This window comes from Haliotis rubra, unplaced genomic scaffold, assembly GCF_003918875.1.
Source record: "Haliotis rubra isolate DU_JTF1 unplaced genomic scaffold, ASM391887v1 Scf771, whole genome shotgun sequence".
Classification (NCBI taxonomy): Eukaryota; Metazoa; Mollusca; class Gastropoda; order Lepetellida; family Haliotidae; genus Haliotis; species Haliotis rubra.
In genome coordinates, this window is record NW_025767492.1 from 222,639 (window position 1) to 235,151 (window position 12,513).

Here is a 12,513-nt window from a genome sequence, read left to right on the forward strand (position 1 = left end):
CATCCATAACACTCTCTTCCTTTGGTTTATTATTTAAGAACTGCAATTACATTGCGTATCAGCCATGTTTTGTTTGTTGTCTAATACTACTCTACAGTATTGCAGCTACATGAAATGATCTGAAAACTAGACCAGTCTATCAAGTGATTGACATCTATCTGAGCAATTGTGAAACGACATTCATCAAGCAAGTAGTGAGTGAGTTTAGTTTAACGCCACAGTCAGCAATATTCCAGCTATATGGCGGCGGTCTGTAAATAATCGAGTCTGGACCAGACATTCCAGTGATCAACAGCATTAGCATCGATATGCACAATTGGGAACCGATGACACGTGTTAATAGTCAGCGAGCCTGACCACCCGATAACTGGAATGTCAATTTGTTATTCGTGGTCACAAGAATAAAATATTTATGAATATTTTTAAGTGTTCTAATCCTCAGATTTTTTGTTTGTCTAAATGAGATATGCAAAAAGGAATATTGCCCCAAAAAATTATTTTTCTAAGGTCCTTTACAGCACTGCCATTAAACATTGTTCACGATGGATTTCAGTTTTGTTCACTTCATAGAAAATATCATTTAAATGTTTCATCTTTAGCAAAAATATGGCATGTTTGCTGTTTTAATTGCTTGATGTTAAACAAAACGTATTCATGAATAGTATTTGTACCTATATATTCAGAAAACATTGTATTAGCCAGTGCAGCCCAGCCCTACAACACAGTGTACTAAAACCCATGAAGTGTATGTTCGTCATCATTTAAATCCATCAATCTGAAAACATGTCAATGTGAAAGAGGAAATAATGCCAGGAATTACTGTGGAGAATTTTTTGTATCATACACTATACATTTTATAAAAATTCGGATATAAAAAATAAAATGGTTAATCAAAATGGTTTCAGTGAAACAAGTATCCAAGTCCTACGAGGTCAGTATGAGATGTGTGAACCGCCCTGATATATACTGCCTTAAGTCCATACACCCACAAGATGCAGAACTCTTCATGAACATCAAGATCACTTACGGTACTTCAGCAGGGACCCGAGAAGATCCAGGTTAGAATTGGTCTTCAGCAACCAATGTTTGTTGTTAGAGGCGACTAATGGGATATGGTTGCCAGGCTTGCTGATTTGGTTGATGCATGTCAACATATCCCAAATGCATAGATAGATGCAATAGACTGACTGAGTTTAGTTTTTACGCTTTGAGCAATATTCCAGCAATATCACGCAGGCTGACACCAGAAATGGGCTTAACACATTGTGCCCATGTGGGGAATCGAACCCGGGTCTTCGGCGTGACGAGCCAACGCTTTAACCACTGGGCTACCCCACCGCCCCAGATGCAATAGATGCTCATATTGTTCATTACTAGATTGTCTGGTAAAGACTTGATTATTTAGTGACCACCGCCATATAGCTGGAATGTGGCGTTAAACAACAAACAAACTAAATCACTTCAGAAGGCAACAATGTTTACTTGACATGATGTAACCTTTGAGTTTTGGTTTTACGCCACTTTTAGCAATTTTCCAGCAATATCACGGCATGGGACACCCGAAATGGGCTTCACACATTGTACCCATGTAGGGAATCGAACCCGGTCTTTGGCGTGATGAGCGAATGATTTAACCACTAGGCTACCCCACCACCATGTAACCTTTGAACCGTCACACCAGTGTCACTAAAACTGTACTATGATTTGTAACATCTTCACTTTAATCAGTTTTATACCAACTGTTTAAATGCCTGTATGTCAAAAATATGGAAACACAAAGAAGAAAAGAAAATTAAGTGTTCTCAACGCCATTTCTAGCAAGCCGATTCTTGACACTTTTCCTATAGGTCCTTTCCACAAGAGCAAATATTCAAGTATTGACATAAAACAAAAGCTAGATAATTATGAAGATTTTATCTCTAAATCGATACACTAATATCAAATACTGATAGCACAAGAATACCACAATTCATGAGCAATATGTGTAAAAACAGACTTTGGACATAAAATTTCAGAATACATAAAAACTCTGACTGATACATCGCATTCTTGGTTTTTCTACATCTACCACAGAATAAGTGCTAATGTTGGCTATATACAACTAAAAGAACAGGGCATATAACAAAGTTAAAAAATCTTTCTCAAAACTGAATGCAAAAGTTGTCTCATTGAAAACTGATGGAAATTTGTTAATAGAATATATTATCACAACATTTTGGATATGTGAGCTCACAAGTTGGACAATACAAGGTGTAAATCAAGATACCAAAATATTGCTTCCTGTTTTAACTTTAAACAACAAAAGATGACTTTCATAAACACGTGTTGTATTTTATCAGTAGGATATGGCAATGTGAATTTGTGGAAAAATCAAAATTTTCATCAGTTTTCATATTCAACTTAGGTCATCGTTTAAACTGATTATTGACAGTTTTAATGACAGCAGAGAGTTGATAGTACAGAAGGGTACTTGTACAGTACTGTAAACTTTCATGCAAATACAGCAAAATAGGATTACATGTTTGACATATTGTTTGTATGACGGGAGTCAACTAATCTCAAGTGAGTGAGTGAGCGATTATGGTTTTATGCCAACTTAGCAAAATTCCAGCAATAGCATGGCAGGGTACACCAGGAATGGGCTTCACACATTGTAGGGAATCAAACCCTGAAAAGTGAACACTTAAACCACTGGGCTACCCCGCTGGCCCCAAATTATTTTGTTCAATACAGCCAAACAGAATTGAGCTTGCTCTTGACTGGTAAGTGCTACCCATTTCAAAACCATTACATGTTCCAATTTTTGACAGAAAATAGTTATTTATGCTGGTTGTATCCTTCCTACTATCAATGAAAATGACTTCAGTTAGCATCAAAACAAAATCGGTTTAAGGAAAACAAGTAAACGAAACTGAAAGTAAAATCTTAAAAGGAGACAAATGAGAACGTTTGATTAAAAAAATTATGCTTCTTCATAAATTCCTGGCAGAAAAGATGATTACACTGGATGAGACGTGGTTTGAAATGCAAAGTTCTTAATATCATTAATGATAGGTTGTTGATGACTAGGTACTACAACAAGACATTGTTTGGACAGAGGTTGTGGTGATCATGCAAATTCATAAATAAAAGCTACATAATATTTTCAACACCTTGAGCATCAAATCAGAAGTTTTCGATAAATCATTTGAGAGTTGGACAGTAAATATTACTCATTCATAGTAAATAGTTATGATTTCAAATATAACCAATATAATCAACTAAAAATAAATGGTACAAACACACAGGAAAAAATTATACACGACACTAACAAAAGTGATTTTTACTAATGAATTCATTTCAATTTTGTAAATAAAATAATAAAAAAAACAAGGCAAGGAGATAAATATTACAAATATATAAGAAAAAAATTGGAAGTTAGCATTCAAAATTTTGATACTTCTGATAAAGACAAAAGCATGAAAGAAACAAATTCTTCTCATTACAACTGAGAATGACAAACAAGCAGAATCACTAGGCTAGACAAAGTATTTACTAAAAATATTGCATCTTTCCTTGTTATAGCCTCAACCACTGAACAATGACTTGATGACAGGGTGCAATGAATTGAATTTAATCCCAAAACCAGTTAGTATGAATGTTCAAGATATGTTTCCCGTCCTGTATCCGAATTAAGTAATAACTTAAAAAAGATCATAATGCTGCCATTTTATCAATAAGAAGACCTGGGATGCTGTAACCTAATAGGAAACAATTGGACATCAATCTGTTAGCTTGTTCATTACCAGCAAATACAATTTGAAATCAGCTCCAACATATCATTCATATTACATGGGAATCTGTTGAAGGTGCATGGTACGAGTCTATTTGTTCAGCCTCCATACCCTAGAAGGTCAGGCCAACCCAGTTCTTTCTCGGTAAAAAATACAATCATAAAAGCAGGAACACAAGGTTTTAAGATAATTTTAAATCCTCACATAAAACAATAAGCTGATTCTTAACAAGTTTAAAACATAACAGACTGTAATATTTTCAATCAACATAACTGAATATGTAAACAACGATATCATATTGTATCCTTGATGAAAAAACTAACGTGCCCCGTTCTGTGATGTAAGCTACTGCACTGACTATGTAGTTAATTTAGCATAAAATAGATTTATATTAATATATACAGAAAATATTAACGGCTACATGAGTATGGAAATATCAGCACTACACAGTGGCGTAGGGTCTTCACTCAGAAATGGGAATGTTATTTACACTGTTAATGTAATGCAAACTTTTCAAAACATAAATAATCATAAGTTTGTTTCAATCAGGCAAGGCTAAGCATTTTCTTGAAGATTTATAAGATAAGAGCATGGTGTTCTATAAATATTAAAAAAAGGTAATTAAATTGACATTCATCTGTTTAAGAAACTCCAACAAAATCCTCAAGTTTGGACGAAGTCATGTTTTCTAATCATTGAAACTTCAGTTTAAAAGAACTGTTTATCTAAAAGTAAAAATATCCTGTTTAATAAGATTGTATTATTCAATTCTTTTCAGCGACAAGAACATTCTTTTATTTGGTAACCAAAACCATCAACATCATTGAACACAAACATGCATGCATAAGTTATCTGCCCTTGATGAAAAATATGGGCAGATAACTCTGCATACTTATCAGCACAGACCATTTCCTGCAACATACAGGAAACAGTTGCACACCACATGGTTTGGTACAAATAAACAGTCTTAATAAGTAACCTGTGTGCTTTGCATAAATGCAACTGATTGTCTTCTATCCGAATATTCAAAATATAAACACTCTTCCGCTATCTCACTTACAGAATTGATGGAGAAAATATTTGTCAAAACGTACTTTTCCAAATTTTGTTGCATTTATGCGAAGCACAGATTCCACTTCAACCATTCCAAACCTCCTAAGGTTTAATATTGTATTCTTGTTGTTTGAAGTAAGATTTGTTCATTAAAGACATGAAATGAATGTTGAAGGGTATACAATGACGATGAAATGAAGGGAGGGTATATAAAAATGATATCTCTATCTTGATTCTACACTGAGAGATGAAGTAAGAGGTGCATGCATTATGCTAGAGAATCTTTACTCTATAAATCACATTGACTTAGTACATAACAGGGATAAAAAAACATCCTATAAGACACACATGTAGTAATTATCGTTAATAAACACACATGCAGATTGTTTCCTTAAAAAGATCTATTCATTTCATCATCTTTTAGAATGGTTGATTATGTTACCATGGTTACGAGAATAATTTTAGTATAATTATCGAAAGTTCCTGGTGGAGTATTGGTGTCCTTATGTTGATCAAGAATGAAAAGCAGGCTGGCAATCTTCTATGCCTTACGCTGGGAAATCTTCATTGCCTGAAATGAAAAATGCTAACATGATCATTGCTGAGACAATTCAAAATTTCTTCAGGGTTTAACACAAATGCAGAGAATGAAACAAGTCCTACGGAAAATCTACATTTCAGAATAAAACGTATAAAAATAATAAATAATAAAAATGTTATCATCACACTGTGTCATCAGCCTGCTAATGTGTCCTAGGTAATGTCAGGCCATGTGCCCCCATCTATCCTCCGTTTGGCTCAAAAGTGGAAGGATGCATTGCAATCTAACTCGAAAACTAATAAACATATAATACTAATATTTTTGCACAATTTATGTCCAAAAATAAAAAAGTTGTTTAACAAACTATCAGTAAAATATTGACAACTGCTCTCTGAGTCCACTCGAACGATAACCAGTCTAATGGTGGCCAGTATTTAGTTTCAATATCCTTTTCAGTTTGTCAACACATCTCTGCCATATTTCTTGCAATATGTTACTGATGGATTGCTGACATGTTTCTGTACACGACCAAGTTTGAAGGCGGTGTTTTTTCTTCCGACAGACTTGATGATACCCCAGACCAGCTCTGTGGGGTTAAGGTCACAATGGTTGGGGGAGAGGCGAAGCACTTCATAACCATGACTCTCTAGGTATTGGTCAACCACACACAGTATTATTCATATTTGCTTTAACAATTCTGTACAAATCAGGTCTTGTTGCCTTTAATGAAATTGGCAAACCATTCCTTCACAGACAAGACGCCTATTGTTTCCACTAATCTTTTTCTAATGGAACCCAATTTTGTGCAAGTTTTTGAAATGAATCACGCTTTTCTACTGTCTCTGGTTGTGATCCAGCCCCTTCAGGTGTGTTACTGTTGGCCGAAACGCCATTACTTCTGCTCTGTAGGTGTTTTTAATTGTTGCTCAGACAACCCAAAAGCACATGCTGTGCATTTTACATATTTGGGTCCAGTCCTCTGTGTTTCAGCCTTGAAAAAATCATAAACTTTATAGTGAGTGAGTGGTTTTACGTCGCTTTTAGGCTTCACAAATTGTACCCATGTGGGGGATCGAACCGGGTCTTCGGCATGATGAGCGAACGCTTTAATCACTAGGCTACCCAACCTGCCCCTACCCACGTGACTTCATGCGAGTATTTAATCGTGTGTATCTCCCAGCACAGGTAATTGAATCAATAACTATGTCGGAACCTGTGCTCATGCTTCTCGCACACCTGGCTATTCCTCTTTGCACTCTTCCCTCGTAAAAAAATAGAGAACTGTGATCAATTTGTTAAACAACTTTTTTATTTTGGGACATAAATTCTGCAAAGAACTCAGAGTTGGTCTGATCTTTTAATTATAATACTCAATTAAACGCTGATCATGTTTATTAGTTTTCGAGTTAGATTGCAATTCATCGATCGGCTTTGAGCCAAACGGACTGTAGCTGATGTAAGGCAACATGTACTTACCCTGCTGATGTTGACTCCAGTGAGGTTCTCCACAACCTTGGGCAGCTTCTCCATGATACCCATCACCTCATTGGTCAGTTTCATAGCGCCAACTTCACCCTTGCCACTGGAAACCATGGTAACCTTCCTTGTGTTGGTCAATGGAGCAGAGACCTCAGCAGCCAACTGAGAACAAAGATAGTTTACCGTCAGTACGTTCATCTTGCCGCTATGCACAGCATTGCTATTAGTAGTGGTCCGATTAATTGAAGATTGGTCGCAATGACCAAGCAATCGATCACGTTTTTTCATAATCGAACACAAACAATTCTGGAACACTTTTTGCATTAACAATACTTTTTACAAGGTTGGTTTTATCTGTTTCATGAGCAGTACAAGCTCGTTCCAAGCCATGATTGATTCCTAACATACTAGTCATCTTTAAAGATGTGCAATTTGCAACATAGCAAGGGTAGGGATCCACATACAATATGCAGCCAACTTGGAAAGCTGATACTGTGAACTCCACAAGCCACCACAAATCAACTACAGTAAAATGAACAAATGTTTTAGCTGTATCAATTTAACCCTCGACAGACCAGAAAAGGAACACAAAATGTGAGAAGAACAAATGTTGGACATCAAACCTCAGTCTTCAGTGCAACAAGCAAACATCTTAATCACAAGGCTACTCCCTGCAAAATCATGGGGAAAGAAAGCACCTGATATTCAGCTGAGTGCGTGTTAACATTTTTCCTGGACAGGACTGGTAATAAGAAACAGGCTTTGTATGTCCAAGTGTGGACCATTCAGCAAACAAACACCCCACCCCCCCCAACCCCCAAGGCACCCTGACATATAAGCCTAGTCCCTACCTTGGGGAGTGTTTCCAATACCATGTCCACCATTGCAGCCTCCTGGAAGTCCTTCCAGGCATCAGCCTTCTTGGCCATCTGTTCTGCTTCTGCACGGGCCTTGGCCTCAATAGCGAAGGCTTCAGCATCTCCCTTCATCTAGTACACAAACATACCAGGCAGGTTAAAATACATTCTTTTATCAAATATTTTTGTGATGGAACTGTACATTACTGGTAGCCATATTACCTGTAACTTTTAAGAGGCTTCTACCCAACCTACAAGATCAATCATGCTCTCAATATACTTTCAAAGAAGTGAGTGAGTATAGTATAAAACCGCTTTTAGCAATACTCCAGCTATATCATGGCGGGAGACAAAAGAAATTGGCCTCACACATTGTACCCATGTAGGGTCTTCGGCATGACGAGCGAATGCTTTAACCACAAGGCTACCCCACCGCCCCACTGTCAAAGAAAAAACTATGTGACATCATTCTGTACAAAAGTATTATGTTTACTTGCTGCTTTAAGAAAATACAGGCTACCTCATCGCCCTCGAAACAAAACAAGAGCTTACCCTGACTGATTCAGCCTCTGCCTCAGCCTCCATCACAACTCGGTTCCTGAAAGAAAACACACGCTGCTATACAAGGTGTTCATACTTATTAAAAAGTGCCCATTTGAACAGTACTTCAGAAATATCACAGTATTAAATTGGGATGAGAGTTGAAGTAATGCAGGACTGGAGAAACTCACAATCGAAGGCATTGAGCAAGAATGTGGACACCTGTTGCCTGCTTCTGATTTATAAATCCTCCATCCAATCTAGAAATTTTAGCCAACATTTGGGCTCTTTGGCCAGAAAAACAGTGGTTGCTATCATGAGCAAAATGTTGGGTTCTATGATAAACATTCAACTAATTGAACCTGATAACGTTCATCTCTGTCACCAAGAGGATGTCCCTGGAGGCACTTTTGTCTCCCCAAGACTCCTTGTCCACATGATCAATTCCAGGCTCTAAAGAAATTTCAAAACATACAGTTCTTTACACTGTTACTCCACAGGACCCTCGTAATGCCTGCAAGGACCCTTAAAATAAGGGGTCCCCGATGAGTCGAGATAAAACCCACAGTCAATGGTTTCTGTTATCCACAAAATACGAAACTTGACTCAATGAATTGCTGCCTTAGACAACTGGGCCACCTGTGCCCTCTGCAAAGACAAAAAAGTAACAGAAGTTCTTGACTCACTTGTTGGCCTCCGCAATCATTTCAAGTCGGTACTTCTCAGCCTCGGCAGGCTTGCGAACCTGGGCCTCCAGTTCTCGCTCTCGACGCACGATCTCCTGATCTTGTACTTGAATCTGCTGAGAACGCTCGATCACTGTCACCTGCATCTGCTCCTCCTTGATGCGCTGCTTTGTCTTGGCAGCCTGGAAACAATGTGTAACAATTAGTGCTGCTTATCACCTACAATCCACAATCGGAGGTCAATATTTTTCTACATATTATCTGTCAACCTCAAGCAAATTGGTTTTGCTACGTTCCAGCCTTACGATCCCCATTTGTTTGAAATTTTATCTTGGTACCCCCCAAAAGCGCAAAATCTGCAATAAATGCACCACAAACTTCAGGTAACAAAATATGCAAGAAACATTTTCTGTGTTTGAGATAGGTAGACGTCTGCTAGAATCAAACTTAGATTTTAAAGTGCATAAAAAAGAAATTTGAAAGTACAATCGCTTGTTAAAGTGATTCCCCCTTCATGCTTACTGAAACAGCTTGTTTTGGAGACACTACCCACCCCCTTTCAGACGACGAAATCATAAGGACAAAACTTATTCTAATGTTTTCACTTTTTCACACATGATGCTAAAGGTTCAAAGTAAATACTGAATAGTCACACAAGTGTCAACTCTCAGTATATTGTAAAAGGGCGAGCTTGAATATCTGGACACAATGCTTTTGAAAGACTTAAATGGGGGCCTCCTTAAAAGAAACAGCCCCCAACTAAATATGAATCAAGCAATCCAAAGCTTTGACTCTTGATTATGACGGGAAGTCATCCAATACTATACTAACATATTTTATATGTCATTATCTGAGGGCATACCTTTATCCAAGAGGTACGAAATGACGGATCGTTTTTCATTTTCTGCATTTTTTCTAGAAATATTATACCCCAAAGCGTTGTGATGACTAATATCTCGTTAAATCACATTACCTACATATGTGAAATTTTTGACAATCATGACACATTATTGTGTGAAGGAAAAATTGAATTCTTGCCAAACCATGTGACAATACATTATTAACTGTATTGCAGAAAATCATGATCCCTGTAGATGGTCACACGACCAGAGCATGAACAATCTGTTGTCTGTGATATTTGATAAAATGTCAACAATCATAATTTGGGGTGCCAACATATGTTTTGGCTCAATTAGATAAATATTATTTATTATTTTCAAAAACATAATAGTTGGCATCTCTGCAACCATCAGCTTCTGGGACTTCAAAGAAGATAACTCTGGACAGAAAATTGAGATGCCTGTGGTACTTACATATTTGGTTTACATATTTGAAAGGATAGGTTGAAGATATCTTACCTGCAGATCATAAGCCAAGTCAGCTTGGGCTTTCTTTGTGTGGACCTCCATGTCATACATAGCCTTCTTCAGTTGGAAATCTCTCTGTGCCTTGGCAATCTCGATGTCATTAGCAAAACGCGATTCCATCCTCTTCTCTTCTGCATAAGCTTCCTGTTTTGCGGAGACAAAACAGAATTAAAGACAGGATAAAGATTACAATAAAACATCGTGTTTACAACAACTGCAATATGAGGAGTCGGGACCCTAGTTCACACTAAAGTACCACAAAAAGTGTTTTACATTTCGGTATTTCATTTAACACTGACTATGAAACAATTTGTCTGAGGATCCAGTGTTAACTTCTCTCCCTTGCATTATTTTTTTTTTATCAGTCAGCAATATTCTAGCTGTATAATGTCAGTCTGTAAATAATCAAATCTAGACCACACAATCCAGTGACTGACATCATGAGCATCAATTTATGCAATTTGGATACAATGACAAGTATTGACCAAGTCAGCAAGCCTGACCACCCGATCCCCTTATGCCTATCATGACAAGCATGGATTGAGGAGACCAATTCTGGATCTTCAAGGGTTTCCTTACTTTAGGGTACAGTACAAAAATGATCACTGAGGCAGACAGATATGGAATTAGAAGAATTGGAAGAGAAGTAACTATAGTCTGTTTGCAGTGAAAACGTACCGATGAATTTCACTTTAAACAAAAAAGTAAATCGAATAAAGTGAAAATAAGATTGCGAATCCTCATAATTTTACCTTGCCAATTGAACATTTGAATCTCAGAATTTTATTCAACTTGGGATAAAAGTTGTTTAACAAACGATCATGGTTTCAAACCGCTATTATTGGTGTGTATTACAAGGGGGTATGCAAATTAGATGAAACACCAAACAAGTATGGTTGGTCTAAGTTAACACTCATCACGTACCGCACGTGCATTTGTTTCTACTACGCTTACCCCCTTGTAATACAAACCAATAATAGCGATTTGAATCTATGATCATTTGTTAAACAACTTTTATCCTAAGATGAATAAAATTCGGATATTTAAGTGTTCAATTGGCAAGGTAAAACTAAGAGATTCGAAACTTAATTTCACTTTAATTGATTTACTTTTTTGTTTACAGCTGAATTCATCGGTACGTTTTCACTGCAAACAGACTATAACTGGCTTTTCAAACAATGAATCACACAAACTGTTTCATGTATTTAGTGTGAGCACATTGGGCTCTGAACCCTATTTCAGTTACCACCACGCATGAGGTAGGTAAGAAGAAAGTCTGAAGTGCTGAGTAATAGACAGTTACCACTTTTATAAATCCATGATTTTGGTGGTGACAAACCAAGCACCATGTTCAGGACAAATCTGGGATTCAAGCTCATGATGAACAGATCCAGGTGGTACTTGAAGACCAATCATTTGGTATAGGGTGGGTGGCGGGTTGGTGTGGTATGTGCGTATGGTGTGGTGTGGTGTGGTGTGGTGTGGTGTGGTGTGGTGTGGTGTGGTGTGGTGTGGTGTGGTGTGGTGTGGTGTGGTGTGGTGTAAGGCCTGCGGGGATTTTTAGAGGGGAGAAAGAGGGAGAGGCTAATGCACTGATGTATGACAATTATGCAAGTACAGTGTTTTTATGACCCTGCCTGAATTGACAAAAAGCTAAAGCGCTTCATATTTTATTGAAACATTTTTTCATGACCCCCCCACACCCAAATATGTGCATTATATTTTCTGGCCCACTGCACCTTATAATAAACACTTGGTCCCCGTGGGGCAGAACTTTGCACAGCCAGTGTACACCAAGACATGCAGTGAGTGAGTGAGTGAGTTTATTTTTACGCCGCACTCAGCCATATTCCAGCTATATGGCGGCGGTCTGTAAATAATCGAGTCTGGGCCAGAAAATCCAGCGATCAACAGCATGAGCATCGATCTGCGCAATTGGGAACAGATGACATGTGTCAACCAAGTCAGCAAGCCTGACCACCCGATCCCGTTAATCGCCTTTTACGACAAGCATAGTCGCCTTTTATGACAAGAATGGGTTGCTGAAGACCTATTCTACCCCGGATCTTCACGGGTCAACACATGCAGTGAGTGAGTGAGTGAGTGTGGTATTACGCCACTTTTAGCAATATTCCAGCAATATCATGACAAGGGACACCAGAAGCTGGCTTCACACATTCTACCCATACAAGGAATCAAACATGGGACTTCAGCATG

General features: G+C 37.8%; 1 protein-coding gene across 1 annotated transcript in view; it reads right to left on the reverse strand.

Annotated features, from left to right (window-relative positions):
• Positions 1-1,899: 1,899 nt before the first annotated feature.
• LOC124260707 (flotillin-1-like) overlaps positions 1,900-12,513 on the reverse strand; it is a 36,026-nt gene continuing 25,412 nt past the window's right edge. The window contains 6 exon segments of the mRNA XM_046694993.1: positions 1,900-5,397; positions 6,844-7,008; positions 7,698-7,835; positions 8,256-8,301; positions 8,930-9,111; positions 10,288-10,440. Coding sequence (XP_046550949.1) covers positions 5,368-5,397; positions 6,844-7,008; positions 7,698-7,835; positions 8,256-8,301; positions 8,930-9,111; positions 10,288-10,440 — 714 coding nt within the window. The 3' untranslated portion in view covers positions 1,900-5,367.